We start from the raw sequence: 20073 nt of genomic DNA on the forward strand, positions 1-20073 counted from the left end.
GTTTATTCATTTTAGTAAATTGTTCATCCTTTCTTCTTAAAGCTCAGTAAAATTTTAATGGCCAGTTTTCAAAGCGGGATTTACAAAGCTAAGTCTGCATTCTTAATTGGTGCCTTTCCAGTACTGCTTTCCAAAAAAAACGAAAAAAAAAATACTGTTTTTTTTCTGAAGCATGTTTGTAACTGTAGGTTCCCTCGGTATTTAGATTGTTGATGCTCAGAAGTAACATAATAAATCTACATTGATGCAATTTGTAATCACAAATCTCCACTGAATGTAAGCCGCTGTGTTACTTTGTGAGCAAGAAGTGGCTCAGTGCCTTGTTGCCAAAAGTCTGAGTTTCAGTTGGGCTCAGCATAATTGATGCAAATGTGGAATGGCTGGTACCACACTAGGTGCTTGTCTTTGTTCTAGACAGTGGGCTAATTTAGCTCATGAAATCAACTCATTTTAGGTGAGTTCCTTTGCTGAAATTGCAGGGTGTGGTTTATGAAGATTTTGATGCATAGATAAATGGATGAGTTTATGGAGCACCAGCCAAACCTCACAAGTCCTGGTTGCATCTCATTCATTCGGCCTTCACTCTCACGCTGGGCTCAGGGACCTGCACAGGGTCTCCTCACTGGCCCAGTGGGTGCAGGAGAGGCTGGAGCAGAGTAGAGCATTAGGCTGCTGAAAGGCCATGAAATCTTCTGGGATCCTGTGCTGAAGGGGACCTTCCTGCGAGCTGCAGTCCCCAGCCACAGCCTGGAGCTGTGGTCATTCATTTCCGTGTCACAGGTGGTGTCCCCAGCACAAGACCTCGCACTCAGGTGTGTGAGTGCATCCCTCCCTCCCTCTGCCTCTGTACCCATCCTGCACGGCCTTTCCTGGGAACTTGAGACGCTTATTTTGGTCTATACAAACCTGTTTTATCCCTCCTTGTGGGCAGAAATGTTCTTCCCAAGAATTAAAGACTTTCCTACTTGTTGCTGGAATTGCACTGTATTTGGAATTGTCCAGATTAATTGGACTTAGAATAAATTCCAGTTTGTTTCCACAGAAGTGGAACTTTAGTCCAAGGCAGATTACTAGATGCTCACAACTACCTTTAAAGAGCACAAACTTTGCTGATTTTTTTCAACTGTCACTTTGAACTGAAATGCTAAAACTCACATAAAAAGAGCAGATGGGGAAAGGCTGCAAGTCTGCATGTTCAAAAGCATTTTCATGTCCCTGGATTTGTAAACACCCTTCTGTATCTCCCAATGTAGCTACAGAAAGTAGGAAAATGATGCAGTAACGTGGTGTTTCTGTTCCTCAAGTCATGGTGAGTCAATATGAACAAAGGAAGACAAGCATCATGTGTTTAAAGAAATGAGCGATGCTGGCTTTTCGTCTCCTCGGTCAAACAGCTTCATCTGGTTCTTTGACCTTCTTGCTATATAAAATGAGATATTACCTGTGTTAGCTAACTCAGTGTGATGATTATTGTTTATACAATGCTTTAAAGCTAGGCTAGAGTATAAATATCTAGATGAGCTTTTCACTCATTGAGATAGTCCAGTGCAGCATAGTTACAGCTGACCTAGGGGCAAGGATATTATTAGTTCATTGCCCACCAAAACTGAAATTTAACTTTGCTTGGGCTTGCAGGATGCCACTATAATATTCAACATGACTTTTAAAATATTCCTACAAATCAACAAAGTTTATTATATATTTACTCTGGCACATCTGTCAAAACAATTTCATATGCTATCAAAAGTTGCCCATACTTAAAACATATTTAAGGAACCAGATGTCCCCTGACAGGTTTCTCTATACAGATTTGTTTTTTCCCAAAAGTTAGGAGTTGAAAAATTACAGCAGAAAATTGCAGGAATATTTTACAAAGCCCATTTTTAGTAACCAACTTGAGCTGTCTCCCAAATGTGGCTGTTTACACAAAGCTGATGTAAGGTCAGTGCTTGGCTGTGGGAGGAATGGAGTGATTATTGAAGGCATCAGGAGTTTGTCGAGGCACACCTGGCATCTATGTAGAGGTGCCACCCAGTGGCTGGATGATAATAATGAGCTTTTCTGAAGAATGAAAAATAAAAGACCAAAAAAAGGATAAAAAAATGCTTAGAGGAGTATACCTTGTATTAAAATTGTACTAAGTTTTGGGGTTTGTTTTAAACATCACTACATATCAGCAGAGAGAGTTCAGTTTCATAAAAAGTAGTAACTGCAAAAATTTGTTAATGGTCTTCAAACTACAGAATAAAGAAAACTTAAGTAATTTGAATAGTCTCCAAGTGATGAAATGACTAAAAGTATTCCTCCTTTGAAATGAGGTTTTAGACAGCTGATCAGTACATGTACCAGTTATTTTGTACCAAACCAAATTTTTGTTTGTTGTTAGATTGTGATTTTTCCTATGCAAATGAGGGCTAGAAATACAACTGGAGAGAAGTGATTGTTTGTGGTAGGCCTTAACTGAAGTTTATGATGCATCTCCTCGTAGGAACGTCAATACAGAATGATAATAACCTGGTTTGTAGATATAAAAAGGGAAAAAGTGAGTTGCTGTGAAGATGCTTAAGGTACAAAGATACTTAAGACAGCAGGATATAAAATGATACATTTTTCAGGTAATTCCATAGTTGAGAACATCAGGAGGCAAAATACTGAAAGGGTGATGCGCATCTGGCACAAACCTGGTCTAGATCAAGCTCTATGCTACTGTTCATGAATATTTTAACTAGTTATATAATGGCTGGGTTTCTGGGCACCTAACTCCATTATTTGCTACATTTCCAGATAACCTTATGGTTCAACTTTATTGTTGGATTTTTTAATCCATTTTTCTGAAATGTCTTTTTTTTTTCCCTAATAATTTTTATTAACTAGTGTTTTTCCCTAGTTAATAGAGGAGCTAAAGAAGTTAACTTTAAATATAATTAATAATTGCAGTAATTTCCATGACTGAGGGGCTTTTCAATTTTGTAAAATGGAGGAAGATCACTTGGAATAAGAAACCAGAAGCTGCCTGGATTCACTGTATTAAAGATTTGGCTACAGAACAGCACAGTGTCTCTGTGTTAGCACACAGAAAAACATGTTTTGAAGGCCTAATGACTGTAGTATTTCCAGCTACATGCTGTTTGAAGTGCAGGAAAGCCAGAAGCTTGGAGCCATTTCATCTCATGAGCAGTTGCTTAGAGCTTCAACAAACTGCCAAATGCAAACAAATACATTTAATAACCTGAAATTAATATATTGTACTGTGAAGGTGGTAGAAAGAAAAAAACAAATGCATGTAGGAATGGAAGTGGACAACAAGTACGACAAGTTTGTGGTATTAGAGTGGCTCAGAAAAGCTCTGTGCAGCCTTTGTGTGAGCAAATGTATCGTGGAACAAAGCAACGAGGCAGCAGACCTGCTCTTTGTGGTTTTTTTGTGTAGAGTCCATCAGGGACATCGTGTCCAGCTCTGGACACATTTCTGCTGGAGAGGTCTTGTCAGAAGGAAGCACAGAGGAGAACATGGGAATTCCTTTGCAAAAGGGAAGATGATGCTAAATAATTGTTGTGAGTGAGAGACACGGCTGAAGCCTGCAAGTATTTAAATGGTGTGAATTTGCCAAACAAAGGAGGGAATTATTTAGGCTGAATTAGTAAGGCAGAGTGGAGTAACTATAACAAAGGGTACTTTTAGGTGAGGTATTAACCCTGTTATTAAGACATGTGACAAAACACCTCGAAGTAAGCCAGTAAGAATACTTCTGTGCTGACAAGATGTGACCTAAGGTAGTTTAAATAGACTTTTCTATCTCTAGGATCTAGAACGGTGGAGGCAGAAAGGTAAAGCTTGATTCACCTGTGAATCTGAAGCCTGGCCATTAGATGGCAGGGTGCTGGCACAAGAGGGTGCGTGCCTCCCCACGACTTCTCTGCGCCATGCCTGAGGAGGAGCTCAGAGCCATTCATCAGTCCCAAGGCCTGGGAGAAGTTTGAAATGCTCAGTTTCCCTGTAAAAATCACACACACACATCGTGTCACTCCCACAACAGAAAGACATGCAGTACATGTCCCCCAAGCATATGTCCTTTCAAAGACCTGTGTGTCTGCTCCAGATTTCCACCCCTTGAAACTCTGTGTGAGTAGGCAGGTGTGTGCAAGAGGTGTCCCAGCCACTTTGTGTAGGAGCTGAAGCTGGCTCTTCTCTTCTATAACCAGGGAGACAGAAATGGGACTGCTGAGACAGTGGGAAGAGGTGATACAAATGTGGTAAGTAGCTTGCTGCAGACTGTTCATAGAGTCCACATACTGGTTCTGTGGAAAAGATGACAGAAAGAATAACAAGCAGTGGCTTTGTATGGAAAACTTCAGCCCAGAGCAGGCTGTTTGAAATGCTCAAAATATATTAAGGCTGTAACGACAGCAACTCCAATAACGCACAATTAAAAAACCCGTGTTTAAAATAGTCTACACTGCTAAAGGATCTGCCCCAAGGAGTGATCCTACAGATGTATCCACACCTCTTTCGCCTCTGGAGTGAACTGTTTGTGTTTGTGCCGCCTAACATTTGACCTGGGTCCGATGCCCCCATGGCTCTAAGATCATAATTATATTTTTGTGGCTTCAGTTCAAAGTGTCTGGAGTAATGTGAAGGTTGCTTTGCTGCCTGCAAGACTGGTGTTTTTATAGCATTATGCCAAAAGTATGCTGCGGGGTGTGGGGCATACAGAGGCTGTCTGAGGACAAGAGGCTTGTTGGGATGGTGGAGGGCAGGAGAAGCCACTATTGGTCTAGTCCCAGCCTTGCTGTGACATCCTCAGGGGAGTCCATCCACAGAGCTGTGCCTTGGCTTTTCCTTGGAGAGAAGTAGTCGGTCCCCTTCAGAAGAGAGTCCAAGCACACGGTGATGCATGTGTGGTACGGCTGACCAGGACCAGGGAATGAACCAGGGAGGTAAATTATTTGTCAGCATAGGTGCATCTATCATAGTCACGAGTCAATCCTAGTCACGGGTGAACCAGAGAAGCCTTACTGCTCTTTATATTGTTCTGTGTTTTGCAGTAAATCTTTAGTCAGTCATTTTGCTGATCAAGTTGATATTTGCTGCTCCCAGGGAAAAATTCTAGTCCTGATGTGGTGTGGGAGGGGTAAGACCGGGTAGGGGATCTGAATAAACAAACAAAATTTCTTTCTGTTGCAATCAAGTTGCTGTTGCTCATGCATGCTCTCTCTTAAAAAATGATCTCATACTGTGTTGATTGAAAAGTGGGAATTAATAGGCAAGAACCATCTACTCAGTACAGATTAAAGACTGTTCTGAAAAACAGCAGATGGGAGATGGATCTCAGGGCTGAATATGATGTATTATGAGGGAAGCCATGTCTGTAAAATTTATGAGGATGCTAGTTTAGTAAGCACTGTTAGGTTAAAATGTATGGCAACCCACTCTTTTCTTCTTTTTGTTAGTGAGTTGTTTGCTCATTGGTCCTACATTGTCTTTATATATTTTTGTCTACAGGCTAGTTCCCTTCAACATTATTTGTAATTGTCATATTTCAAGTCAATATGTTAAGATAGTTAATAAGATAACATTGTATTGCTGTGAAGTATTAAGGCATGGAGGTAGAGTGGTGGGGCCAAACTGTGTGGTCTGCAGCATAAAGAGAGCACTGCCAGGTCAGTTCCCATCTGGAGGTTTCATTTTCCAGTCAGTAGTTCTACTGTGAATCAATATCTATTGTAAATCAGGTAAAAAGAAGATGTACATACCTACAGAACTTCTCCTTCCTCCTCATGCTCCCTCCAAAAGCTTGATAACTTCCAAGGCCTCCTTCTTGCTCTTCCTTTGCTTCACTGTAAAATTAGTTATCACTGTAACTACTAGCTCTGTGAAAATAAGTGTGCTGGTTTTGGCTGGCATAGAGTTAATTTTCTTCGTGATAGCAGGCATGGGGGTATGGTTTGGATTTTTGCTGGAAACAGCATAGGTAACATGGGGCTGTTGTAGTTACTGCTGAGCAAAGTGTCTGGGAGGGTTTCACAACATGCTCAGAGTGTTGCAAGTGCCTTCTCCCTCTGGAGCCTTGGGGCTCTGAGCAAGTGGGTATGGTTACACAAACAGTCCTGGGTGAGAAAAGCAAGGGTGTGAGTTGACAGTGCCTCGATTCCTCCATGGTGACTGTCCCCCCACCTGTCCTTGCCCCACAGTGAGTTTCTCTGCCATGCATTGGGGTGAGCTTCTCGGCATCTGGGCTGGAAGGAGGAAATTTGGCTGGGCAGCTGGGGCAGAAGCAGTGCAGCCCTGTGCCTTCACACCCTGTCTTGCCCTCAGGAGCTTGTGTGCATGCCCATGCCTTCAGGCGAGAAGCGTTCTGCAGTGTTTCCCTGGAAAACTGCCCGGTGCCATAAAGTAAAACTTGGAGGCTCTGGTGAGCTCAGCTCATCAGCAGATTGTTGGGAGGATAGACCTCAAACCATGAAGAAATTCAAAGAGTACCTTTTCTCACCTGTTTGGAAATCTGGAGCTGGCTGTTTTCCAGTGCAACATCTTTGGGTTGAAACCTCCCAAGATGCTTCTGTAAGCTCCAGTTTCTGGTGTGAAATTTTGTCCTTTAAAAAAAAAAAAATAGAAGGAAGGTGTCTGAGAGAATCAGTACTGCTTCACTATATTCTGAAAGCAGCAGCTTTCTGGCTACTGCACTGTGGCCATGCCAGCACCCTGAGGTCTAAGGTGTCTCAGGGGCTGATGGCCATCAGGAGAGGGCACATGGGGCAAGGTGTGAGGATGTCCCCAAGGAGGCCCAGCCTTCATTGCTGGAAGGGAGCCAGCAGGCGGCTCCCAGGTGCATGTTGCTGGCTTGCCTGGGGACCAGCACAGCCCCCTTCTGTAGCAGGACAAAGGATATCCTTTGGTGAAATATCCCATCTTCCTACCTAGAAAGTGTTTGCTTCCAGAGCTTTCTCTGGGGTCCTTTTGGCATTTGGGATCAGTGATGTGTTATTTTCTGACACACGTTCATTGTATATCACTCGGGGTGCAGATGCTTGTCACCAGCCCAGCAGCACCAAGGAGAATGGTGGCCTCTTGCAGAGTGTCAGTGTCACCTCAACAGCTGACGGCTCTTCCATCCACTTCCCTTGGTGTGCCATTATTTTCCTCCTCCTCAGCCTGACTTCTTAGCCAGACTTCAGCCAAACACCCTCCCGGTCTCCTGCCCATATCATGTCACTTGTTCCATTGCTCTGAGTCAAGGAGTTGACAGTCCCCAGCCTGCTGTTACTCCCTTCAGCAGTATCCACTGCAGACAGGGTAGGGTGACACAGGATCTTTCAGCACTACCTGAGAAGCTTTTTAATGTGACTTCTGAATTCTCTCACATGAAATGTGTGTGGAACCACCCCAAAAGCCAGCTCTATCGGTGGAGGCAGAACATGAAAATCAAGATGGACAGCTCAAAGTCAGCTATGTCCTGGGGAAGGTAACCAGCTATTAAGAGTGATGCAGTTTCTTCCTCAGAAATAGGTAAATAAACAAAATAATTGCACATGTTTATTGGGATATGTGTTAAAATGTCAAAACATTTTCACCACAATTATGCAATAAACTGAAAAACTTTATAAGTATGCCTGAGGCTTTCCTGCTCACTTATTCACTCTTTGAAAACTCTATATGAAAGTCAGTTATAAAACTGAATTTGCAAATAACACTGTACAAACAGAGCTGGATTTGAGACAATATGGTGAGTCTGGAAAAGAAGCCTGTGGGAAAAATATAGTTTTGTCCCAACCAAAATGGAAAATATGCATATTTTAAGGACAAAACAAAACAAGAACTTTTAGAGACTTTTTTTTGTGTGTATGTGAGAGCAAAATACTTCATGTGAGGGCGTCTTTTCTGCCTAGAGATCTCTCAGTGTTTCAGACTGGGGTGAGTTGGATGGCCACCAGTAGGGTGGTTGCCTGTGAGACTCTGCTTGCCCTGTGAAGAGAGAATGGAGAATTTGGGCTTGTTCAGTTTTGGAGAGGAGGCAGCTTTGGGTGGTGATGGAGATGAACTCAGGCTTTTCACAGTCGTGCATGGTGGGAAGACAACAGTGGAAAGTTGATAAAGGAGAGATTCAGATTAGATGTAAGAGAAAACATTTTCACTGTTGTCCAGAGAGGCTGCAATGTCTCTGCCCTTGCATATTTTCAGGAGTTGGTTGTGTAAAGCCCTGGACAATCTGGTGTGTTCCCATAGTTGACCCCGCTTCAGGCAGGACATCGGACCAGGGGCCTCCTGGCATCCATTCCAGCCTGAATTGTACTATGATCCTATGAAAAATTCAGTCTAATTTTGAAAAAGAATATCAAAATCTTTTCAAAACTGCATTTTAACCAATTGTTGAATCATCTGAAGGACAAAAATATATGAACTATTATATTTATATTTAGATTTAAACTGTTATATTTATCAACATTTTAATAAAACTGTCTTCAGGGAATTCTGGATTCTTGCTACTTCCATTTTTCAGGCAGTGAAATGGAAGACATTTTATAACTTGGTCAGTTTTTACTATTTTATTTTTCTCATGTGAGGAGATTAAATGAACTTTTTTACATTCTTTGGATTTAGAATTTGAAATTTGACACTGTGGAATAAACATAAGCAAAATTAGGTTCCTTAAGCAAGTTTTTGACTTGTTTAAAATTTATGTATTGCTTTAAAAATAACGTACACTTCCATTGTGACAGCCCAGTAAGTGACTTGTTCTGAGATTTCAACTGATTCTTTACTGAGACAGCTTCCAGAAGGAAAGTGAACGGAACATGTGATGTAATAAACCCCAAATGTTGTAATCTGCTGTCTCTGAAGAGGTGGAGTGACAGAAGATAAGACGACTAATTTTTCTGCCTTGTGGCTCTGATGTGGTTATCCTGCTGAGTATTGTATTTGGATTTTTTTTGTTTTATTACCAGGAAAAAGCTGACAGGTTAGTTTCAGAGAGCTAAAGCAGGTGGGATGAATTAATGTCTAAGAAGAGGAGCAAGTAGTTTAGCTAAAATAAAGCAGTAAACTTTGGAAGTACCAGAAGCCTTGAACCACTGCAACAGGGGAAAACGTCTAGTGTTTTGTCAGAAATACAGCAAATACTTATTCAGGCTTTTTTTTTTTTAATTTTATTTTATTTTTTCTAGGATGCATTAACTGAAGGATGTTTCTTCTCCTTGCAGGTACTATGATGTATCGGGCAAACGCTACACTGTTCAGGAGAACCAAACACCATCAGTAATCTGCCCCCACTCTTACGCTCTCCCAGCGATATCAATGTCTACTGCCTCATTACCAGCAGCTCTTAGAAAGGTAGGAGAAAACTAAATATGTGTGTTTCTATAAGTGTAGATGTGCACAAACACACATATATCATGAGGGTGTCTATTCTGAAAACAGAATTTAACACAAAGTATAATTGTAATCTTCCTTTAAAAGAGCTGTGTTTAAAGTACTGGAAAATTTTCAAATTAATAACATCTACGGAAATAAGGAAGGTGCGTAATGACTGTAGCTGGCATGAAGACACAAAAAAGAAAATGGCTCGAGGAGATCTTCCACATCCTCCCACAAACCATATGGCTTTTTCCTTTTGTTCATAAAAAAATACGTAAGCCAAAATAATAAAAGAACAGCACCTACTTTTCTACAGTTCCCCACCTAACCCGCACTGTTTTCTCTGTAAGTTTTTTTCCCAGAGGAGGAGGAATGGCTACACGTTTGTTTCTAGTGTTCATTTAGCTCATGGAGTGTTACTCATTTGCTTGGCAGCAGTATTACTGCATGGAAGCAAGCTAGGGAAAATGCTAATTACTCCTGTTCTAATGTGAGAACTTAATTTCAGATTGCAGACAAAGTTGTGCAATGCCATTCTTGTCTTTATTGTAATCTTTCCGTGGAGAGAGAAATACTATTTTTCCACATTAACAAAAGCACTCAGCAGGCCAGTAATTGAAAAAGTTGCTTTCTTCTTGGTTGTGGAACTAATATTCTTCTGAATATATTTGATGGAGGCTTAAAATATTCTGTCTTTAAAACAAACACATTCATTTTTCAGTCGTCTCAAGCCAGCAAGTCTCATCTACTGATTTCTGCATTTGGAAAAGAGTCATTTGTCTTCAGCTGAATACACAAATAACACAAACCCCAAGTATCCCTTTTGGTCTCATTCAGGTTCTTAGTTCTATTGATACTGTTGAAACATCCTACAAAAATATCTCAGTTCTTTACAGAACAGCAAAAGGGCACATTACTGTGCTGGGATGACATTCCATTGTAGTAGAGCTAGCTGGGAAATGGGCTTTCCAACAAAAAAAAAGTGCTGTTCACCCTATTACTATTATGTATATTAGCTTCTTGCAAGGACTTCTAGAAGAACAAGTAGATGTTTGATATTTTTCAGTGGAAAGAATAGGAGGGTTCAGCTGTTGCTTAGAAAACTCTGAATTGGCATTTAGTTCTTTTGGAATAATTTGTTCATACTTGCAGCTAAGTTAAACTGTTGGGGTGTCATTTCTCTAACGTGGAATCAATCCATTTTTTACTAAGAGCATTAACAATCTTTTAAATGAAGCTTCTGAAAGTGAGACTAGGCCACATAATTTTATATTTCAATGTATAACGCAAAAGTCTGATTGTTAGATAAATCGTAAAAATCAAGAAAGTTGCCTGGGGGAGTGTGTGTGTGTGAATTCAGCAGTTTCTTTTGTATTGGGATAATCTCCTAATGTGTGTAATAACACATTCACCTGCTGATGACAGATGGTTTATGGGGATTGGGATTTAATTTCTTGTGGGAGAGTGGTAGAAAACGGTGCACTAGAAAACATAAGCTGTTTGCATCAGGCTCCTCTGTGTTGCTGTTCTTTCTGTGGAAATCTGTTCATAAACCTTTCAAAGGTAAATGTACTGAGTAAAGTCTTGCAGAATAATGTACGCAGACTAATTTGTTTCATCCTCTGTTTTTTCCTAATTCATATTATTCCTTTTACCTTAGGTAATTAAGATCTGACTCCAGCAATGACTAAGACAAGCTCTCCTACATTCTTTTGTTAATGAAACAGTCTTCCTACAAAACCTACCTTATCAGTCTCTGGAGCTCATAAAATTTTGGTTTTGTTTTCTAGGGAAAAAAAGTAATTTGATTTTGCTTCTTTTTCTTTTTTATGGTATTGATTATTAAATGGTGGAGTTCACTTTCACCTAGATTGCCTTCCACTCTCAGCCAGTTCATGCCCTACTAGTCAGCAGAAGATCTAAAATAGCCACTCCCTTAATGGTTTTCTTTGCCTTCTAAAGAAAAAGCTGTCCCCAGCATATTCCAAGAACTTGTTGGACTGTCTCCTTCTTGTATTTATTTTCCAACAGAAAAAAAAAATTAATTTCAAGAAGTAATTAAACCCATCAGGTTCTGTCCTTTTGGATGCTTCCCTTGTGTGATCAAAAAACACAACTTCTCTCCACCCTAAAAGCTAGTCTATAATAAACTTCTATCACAGTATACCCTGGTTTTCCCTTTTCATCTTCTTCCAGGATTGTTTAACAAATCTTCACCTTGCCTCTTCCTGTACTGCACAGCAACTGTTCTTGATGAACAGTGCAACTTTGTTTCTCTTTTTGTTTGACTTACATAAATAGTGATGGTAAAAAACCAGCAGGATGTTGAAAAATGTTTAAGATCACTTGCTTTATAGTATTACACAATGAGTAAATGTTGTGTTGTCCAAATTATAAGGCAAAAATACTTCCTTTCACTACATTATTTTCTTAGGAAGAGAGAGGCTCTCTCTTATCATTCTATAACAGTATTTCTCTCTCATCAGATACTTCTGAGGTTGATTCAAATGTACTTCTGGTTCTGTACAGAGATTTCCACTTTCTTTCCCTTTGCAAGGCCATCTGGAATCTATAATTTTGTTTACTGTAAGCTTCTGGTTGGAACAACCAAAAATGTCCATTATATGACAATGAAAGAGAGATTTCAGAGTGCTTTTATCAAAATACAAATTGCAAATGTTTATTAAGTTACTGGAGGTAACTGGATCTATGAGAAATTAAAAATCATAAAAATTTGAGTATATGTTTAATTTTTGGGTTTTATCCCTTTATAGGCCGTTCACTTAGAAGTTTGACTCAGTTATCATTCTGGCTCCCTTCTAACTCAGACTATTCTGTGATTCTGTGTGATTCTTGACTTTCCTAGTCCTGTGCTATTTAGCATGCAAAATATTTGTTTAATGAAATTGAAGGTTAGCTGTTTATCTTTTTGTATTTTGGCAAATAGACATTTGATAACACATTATTAAATATTAAAAATCCCTCAGAAATAATTTCTAGATGTCAGATCCACAAAGTACACTATTTCTATAGTGTCTATGCTAAAACTCAGCTTATTCCTTTTCCCAAATAATACATTACATCACTGGTTACATTTTCCAGTTTTGCTAATTGAAGCTAAATAGGAGCATTTGGTATCCTTAAGTTTCTTTGCAAGTGAGGGGAAAATAGCTTTCTTAGATTCCTGTTTATATTTAGAATGTCTGTGTGGATTCACACTGAGGATTGCTTCAGCTGTCATATAGCCTATACTGCATGAAGTAGATAGCTGTGGCCATGATTTCAATAATCTGGTTTTTTATATATTCTAGACTTATTAATAAAACAGTGTGGCCAGTGTTCTCACTATGAATGAAGAAACAACATCCTGAATGTTTGATTAATTTCATTCTCTTTGGATAAATAATAATTTAATTTGAGAGCCAAATCACAGATAAAACATGTATTTTGCAGTCATGCAGGTTCAGCAGTGACAAAATACTGATACCAAGGGTGAAGGAGTCCTACCTGTGGTATGGCAAACTCAAATGACCTTAAATTATGTAGTTAAAAACAAACAGGTGTTAAGCCGATAGGTTTCTGTATAGTTACACTGAAAGGCATTTATTCCCCTAGAGAACAATTTCAAATTTAGATTGGCTTCTGCTGATAGCAAAATCAGTGAATGAAAATAGAGTTCTTAATGCTTCATTATTTATATATTTTCTGTGCATTAGGAATAATGATCACAAAAATCTAGACTTTAAATATTCTACGTGAGAGATACTTTGGCTTCAATATCTTTTTTTCTAAGTCGCATCTGTGTGCTCTAATGCTGTCTCTGCTCTTATATTCAGGTGTTGATTAGTCCTATTTTCAGATTTATAACCAGGTACCTGTCCAAAGGTTTCTCAGGATTCTCCATCTAGATAAGAGTTCTCACACCTACTTGCTACCTGAACACAGCCACTGCCTTTCACACAAAGATTCAGTTCTGTGACATGAATATTCATTGAAGGAAACCGGGTGGAGTACTTCTAACACCCAGGTGTGGCTATGGAAGCCCATTTTGATTCTGTGTCAAATTAATGGATTAAATGAGTTTATTCTATCACTGCCTTTGCCATATTCCTGAGACAGCAGATATGCAGATCCCTAATTCCTCCTGTTCTTTTAACTCATCTTTCAAGATGATAGTTCATCAGGGTCTAAGATATTTTCATGTTAGGATTCCTCATCTGCTTCTTTAATTTCTGTCTGCCTTGCTCGAAGAAATGTTAGCAAGACATTCAGCCTAGCTTGTCATACTGCTTCTTCTTACAGTAGTTTATTTTCTGAAGAAATAACAAAACCTAAAGTCTGTTTGGAATCAATGGGGTTACTAAATTACCTCCCAGAGTGATGTTTAAATGGTAGAAACAAAGCATATTATACTGTCCATAACAAGTAAGTGAAAAAGCAGGTGAGTCACTTTCCAAAGTAACATACAACAAAATTATCAGTTCATGGATGGGTGAGAGGAACCTGTCCAGAGAAGTCATTGCCTTAAGGTTCACCCCAATTTTTAATAGATAAGGCCTTTCAGTGGTTAACCAATCTCCTCCCAGAATTTGAGACTGAAATAAGACCTCCTTCTCCAGCTTGGACTCAGACAGGTAAACAAAACCTGGTATCCAAGGTCCTACAAAATGAATCATACAGGGGCTGAGAATGTTTGCTGGTGTTGGTTTTCTCAAAGAAGAAAAAAAAACCCTCACAATTTCAGGAGAACACAAACCTGGCTTCTGCAAAGACTGAAGGGAGAAAAGGAGAGGAAATTATATGACACAGAAGCATCTTTTTCTTTTGAGGTGAAGAGGTGTTATAGGAAGGCAGTTACCTAAGAGAGGCCTAGGTGAGGCAGGGTGCTGGGTTTCTGCTTGGTTTTGTTTCGTTTTCTTTTACCATCTAGATAGGTCCTCCCTCAGCTGTTTGGAATAGATTGTATCTTTCCAGCTAATTAAATGTTGCAGCAGGACAAATTTTTATTGTATTACCTGGAGAAGGACAGGAAAAAAGCCTGCTCAGTGCTGTGCTGAATGTCTGGATTCTTGACAGAGTTTCCATCTGCGTAACTACTCTTATGCTTGGTTGTTGGTTTTTTTTTTTTTTTGTTTTCCCTCTTCTTTGATATAACTGTTACATTCCTTACCTGGTAAAATTACTGTTATTCCTTGTGTGGGAAATATGGCAAGGGTCACTCAGGGTGGTTGTACACCTCACTGAGAGTGTGTGTTCAGTGTAGATAGGTCATTTGCTATACCAAGAGATGGTTCCAGCCACCATCTTCCTTAAGTGTAACTTGTTTCCCTGAAATAATGGTCCCACTTTCCACCTCCCTCCCAGGCTTAACAAGGTGAATAATTTTCCTTTCCATTTTTTTTTTTTTTCTTTTCTTCCTTTTTATTTTTATTTTTTTTTCTGCTAGGAATTCCCCCTGGCTAATAGACACATAGGTTCAAAATCCCCTGGTAATCCCTACACAAAGCTGGTATTAACTTTACTCCCTTTTCAGTTACTCATATTTGTGCTCACTCTGCTAGGACTACCTTCTAATCACATTGCTCCCCATTATCATCCCTACAGAGAAGAGAGTAGCTTCCCATGTTTTAAATTTAAAGTGTAACTTTCAAGTTCTTTATATACATAGGTCTGCTTGTGAGAGTTACCTACATGTGATGTGTATGGGAAATCTGAATAAATACATTTCTTTGATTTAAATCAATCAGAAATACAGTAATAAATATTTTTATAGGCTGAAATAGGTATAGCAATTATATTTACATTTTTATTTATAAACATGTACAGATATGTATGTATGGGTGTATATTTAAATGTAGGTATGGACTGAAGGATTTCTGGGGGATTTTATTCATAAGCCATGGCTTTGTGATTGCTGTCCTGATGTATTTGTATCAGTTGAAGAAAACAGTATACAGAGAGAAAGGAAAAAGAGCAGATGTGGTGAAGCATGGATCACATGAGAGTTCTTTGACAATGTTCAGCACAGCTACATTATTCATTGTCTGTATGGCTTTTTATAGGCTGCTATTGTGCTGAGCAGCACATCAACTCCTTATTATGGTTTAAAATATAGGAAATATAGAAAATATGGTTTAAAGTATAGGAAAACATGAGAATGCTATACTGGTTTATCTAAGTGGGTTTTTTTTCCCCCTTTTTTCCTTTCAATGCAAATTGTTCCCATTCTTGGACTGCAACCATGATGTGATTTGGGGAAGAAAGTTATGTTAATAGAAGAAGAATGCTTAAGTCTTTACTTTGAAATTCATGGAGGGTGGGGGAGGGTGGGAAGTAATCAAATTCTCAAACCAATTGAGTTTAATTTCATTTAATTTCATTTCATTCATGAAAAATGCTTCATTTTGCCCTGGCCATGCCAGCATTTCTTATAGGGTTGACAAAGCATTTACACACATAATAAATATTTAATTTGCTCTGTCCCTTAAACTTTTAAAGTTTTTTTAAGATGTTTAGCTCTGAGTCGTGCTGTTTTGCAATAGTATGAGATAATTAATATAGAAGGATTTTTTCAGATTTATTTAGTTGATAAATATGCAATTCATAATTAAAAAGACAACATCACCATAAACATGAAGAAAAAAATCATAATTTAGAATTTAGTACTGAAATCATTATGGAAGCCAGGAAATGCAGAACTGGGACAGAATTTAAATGCTGACAATTTAAGTCACAGTGATGTCTCCCACAAACATTTGTATTCCAAGAAGCCACTGTATATTAAATTACTTGTCCACAGTGTTCAGTGAGTAGTGTCATAAACCAGTAGACTGAAATGGCTTAAATGTTAAAACCCACAAAGCACAGGGGGAATAATTTGAATACAACTTCTATCAAACCTTTTTCTGAAGAGAGAATATTTAAGAATATGGTCTAGAGACATAATGGCAGTGTTGACTACTATAAGTACATTTAACTGAAAGGGGTGCTCAGGATTGTGGAAACAAAGCAAAATTAACCTCAGCATATCCAGATAGTCTTTATGTAATACTGCTTGCCAGCAAGAACCCACATATATAGGTGAGCTCTTCCTAAAGAGCAGCACTGAGAGTGGAGGACTGAACTACACTTTTGTTAATTCTTTCAGTTTTAATAACATACAGTACTGTCCTTTAAGACAGACATTTCTCAACATTAACACTTAAAAATACAGCAGTAGCAGAGCCCTTATACAAGCAATTTACTTTTAATACTGCATGGGTGCTGTTGTACCTGTAGGAGTGCTGAATCAGGACACTTGGGCCAGCTGTAGTTGTAAGTCAGCATTGGTAAAGCTTATTGCACTGTTAGAACCTAGATACTATGTCTGTTTTTATGGAAAAGGATAAAGAGAAATGTGATATGAATTTGTGTGCATCAAGCCCATTTGTTTTTGGGCTGTGATAATTACACATCCATTGCTTTAACTGTGTCTGTTCTTTGTTAATAGGAGGAGGGAGAAGGGGACAAGAGGGATACCAGAGAGGAGAGATCACAAAGATGCCACAAAAGCAAGCTAAAAACCCAAAGCAGGAACAATTCATTATTTATAGATTAAATTCACAGCAGATAGGAAAGAAAGTTAACCTAAAAATGGAAGTAGGAGTGTCCAGAAGATTGAATAAGCACTTTCTGTCATTTAAATGCTTTCAGTTACATGATTTGTGCTTTTCTAGGAATCTGCAGCAAGGTTTATTTTATGTCTCTGCTTAAAGAACTACAATTCTGATATTTGCATCCCTAAAAGAGTAAGCGATTCATAGTAGAATTATCTTTCTAACACTATTAATCTGTCTGAGACACACAAGAGAATTAAAGATTCCTTAGTTTAGAGTATCCATAATGATACGAAACTTTGGCCAAGCTTCATTCTGCCCGGGTTTCTCAGGACACAGCAAGCATTCATAACACTGCAGCAGAGATGCTCTGGATACAAAGATATAATTCTTTAACAGAAGATGAAGACAGATGTCCTAAATTCAGCCATATTTGCTAATAGTGAAAACAGAAGAATCAAGCAACTAGTTATACATGCAGTGTCATACTCACTGTGTAGGCAGATAACCAAAATTCTGAGAAGCCCTGATGTCAAAAAGCTTGGGCATTAGGTCCACTAAAAAACTATCTGATTATTGTGATTTGTCTTTAGCCCACTGAAGACATGCTCATCCTTTTGTCTTCCAAAAAGTCTGGAAATCTGTGGCTAATTACAGCACAAGAGAGGTTCTCAGCTATCCATGGCAAAACCTCTCTGAGTATTGCTCAACAAAATTACTTCTCTGCTTAATAAAATACTGTGCTGCTGAGTAGACTGATGGCATCATGGCAATTTCCTTGTTGGTTAACTTTTTTTCCATATTCACAGCTCATTATTCCTCTTATCCCCATTTGAACCACAAATTCATTTCAGTGTTAACTTACAGAGGTTTTCATTTTGCTGTTTCCGACATGGCTTCAGACACCAACTCTCTTCTTTCCTAAAAATAACATCCGGGTTAGGTTATGTCCCATTCTTACGGCTGGTTCAGAGGGACCTCGAAAACATCCTTTTCTCTTATATTTCTGCTGCTTTTTGTTGAGATTGATAGACATCTAAGCTGTAGTCGATTGTAGGCATACAGGAGCACAGCTGACAATGAACAAGGGCCTTAGAGAAGGGCAAAACACAGGAGGGAAGATGGCATAGATTTATGTATCATTTTCATAGAAGGAACAGAGGTCCTGGAATATTGGTGCAGGAGGAATCTGTGTTGTAGTCTAATACTTTAGCATTCAAGATGGCAGTGGATATACTGAGTCAAGAAGGCTTCCTTCACCCCTTTAGCATGTATTTGAAGGCAGGGATATCAGTAAATTCTTACTCTGATAGATCTTTCAAGTACTCACTTGAAAGTGAGTATTGAGGAGATTATTGGGGTTTTATATATATAGTTAAAGACATCCAAACAAGCTTGAACTTGTATTAGACAACTTGCATGTATTTATTCTTGGCTGGCAATTTAAGACAGATGTCACTTTGACAGCTCTCCTTCCAAGCAATTCAATACATTCACCTTGATGCAGGTGAAGTATTAAAAGGTTATGTTCAACTCTACATTGGATCTGAATCCTGAGTAGTATTCATATTCAGCTGTGTTTGGAATTGAATTTCATCTGAGCTATTGCATGCTCCAGGTAATATGGTGAACAAATTTAGTGGAAGCAGTGAATGATAATGTGTTTCTTTTAGAGAGGATTAACGATGGCCTAAAGTCATGTGATCAGTGGTCCCAGAATGTGATAATGTTGAGGTCTTCAAGGCTGGGCTGCTGAATTAACTACAGCCTCCCAAGCAGGGAACAAAATAAAAGGTCTAGCAAACCAGCAGACGTCTGCACTTCGCACAAGTGAGATAATGTGGACAGCCACACGCTCAGTGCGGTATTGCCCAGGGAAGGCAATGAACCCTTCATGCATTGCAAATTATTTAGGAGGTCTGTCATCAATGATCAAGCATTGACAGTACATAATGACTCTGGTAATGGTGACATGGGAGTGTGCACCAGGCAGTCTGGTATTATCGGTGACCATCCTTTATCTGCCCCACCTCTGTGTATCATCATGCCAAACACGCAGCTACATAGCATTTCAACATTTCACAGGTGTTACCTCTGCTAGTATGTAACTTTTCCTTAGGATGACACCCGGCACTTTACTGCTTTCTTCCCAAGGGTATACTCCTCCCTTCTGTTTCCCTTGGTGAGTACAGTCCTGTGAAGTTGCTCTTTGAATCACCAGGGGTTTGTTTCTGGCCTTCACACTGATCTGCAGTGTGGAGAGCTGAGGACTTGTACTGCATCATGCTTTTCTTGTACCATTTCCACACTTGTGCAATGTGTTGGAATGGTTTTCAGGACCTTGGCAGCTAGCTCTGGTCTCTCCTTGGGTGTGGCCCTCTCCATTTTGCCATGCTACGTGACCAGGTGGCTCAAAGTACACCTGAGCACCCTCAGATCTGAGGAGGTTGCAACACAAAGCTTTTGCTAATAGCCCATTCCTCCTGACCAGGCTTTTGCCACTTTTTAAGCTATATAATGCGTATGACAATTAGGAATGTGTGTATGCATACATATATGTGTAATTTATTGCACTGTAGTGCCAGCTGCAGTGTAATAATGGGTTTGAAGAGGGTAGTCATGAAAAACTTCATATTTCTGGTTTTATTGTCTCAAGAGCTGAATTACAGTGAATAAGCTGGAATGCTTCTTCACTTACCTCTTTAAAACAAGCACTCCACCTACTATGGCTCAAGATCTGCAAAAGCAAAGCATGATCCACTTAAAAAACCAAACTGCCTAAACTACTGCTTGAATAAGATTTAAAGATTGTAAAAAAAAATAAAATCTACCATTCCTACAAGCTAGTATTGTTCATGTAATTTTCAATATCATAGTGGGTAACATTTCACCAGGTAGGTTTTCAGTTTGTAGTGGTTACAAATAATATCTAAAGATTTAAATAGAATATTATGTTTTCTACTACAAAGTTTGCATTTTTATGATGGAACTTTGACATCATAATTTCCTCTGAATCATATCTTGTGACGTGCAAGTGAAAATTTATCTTCTTTTCCTCTCCTATCTTTACAATTCTCCTCCCACCCTCTTTTTTTCTTTTCTGTTTACCAGTTTTCTTTCTAGGGTA

General features: G+C 39.0%; 1 protein-coding gene across 1 annotated transcript in view; it reads left to right on the forward strand.

Moving 5' to 3' along the window:
- The window catches only part of CRYBG1 (crystallin beta-gamma domain containing 1), a 97610-nt gene that overhangs the window by 22281 nt on the left and 55256 nt on the right, over window positions 1-20073 (forward strand). Inside the window, exon 2 of the mRNA XM_086876708.1 lies at window positions 9198-9327. Coding sequence (XP_086732834.1) covers window positions 9198-9327 — 130 coding nt within the window. The remainder of the gene's footprint in view (window positions 1-9197; window positions 9328-20073) is intronic.

This window comes from Cyanistes caeruleus, chromosome 2, assembly GCF_971803275.1.
Source record: "Cyanistes caeruleus chromosome 2, bCyaCae1.hap1.1, whole genome shotgun sequence".
Lineage (NCBI taxonomy): Eukaryota > Metazoa > Chordata > Aves > Passeriformes > Paridae > Cyanistes > Cyanistes caeruleus.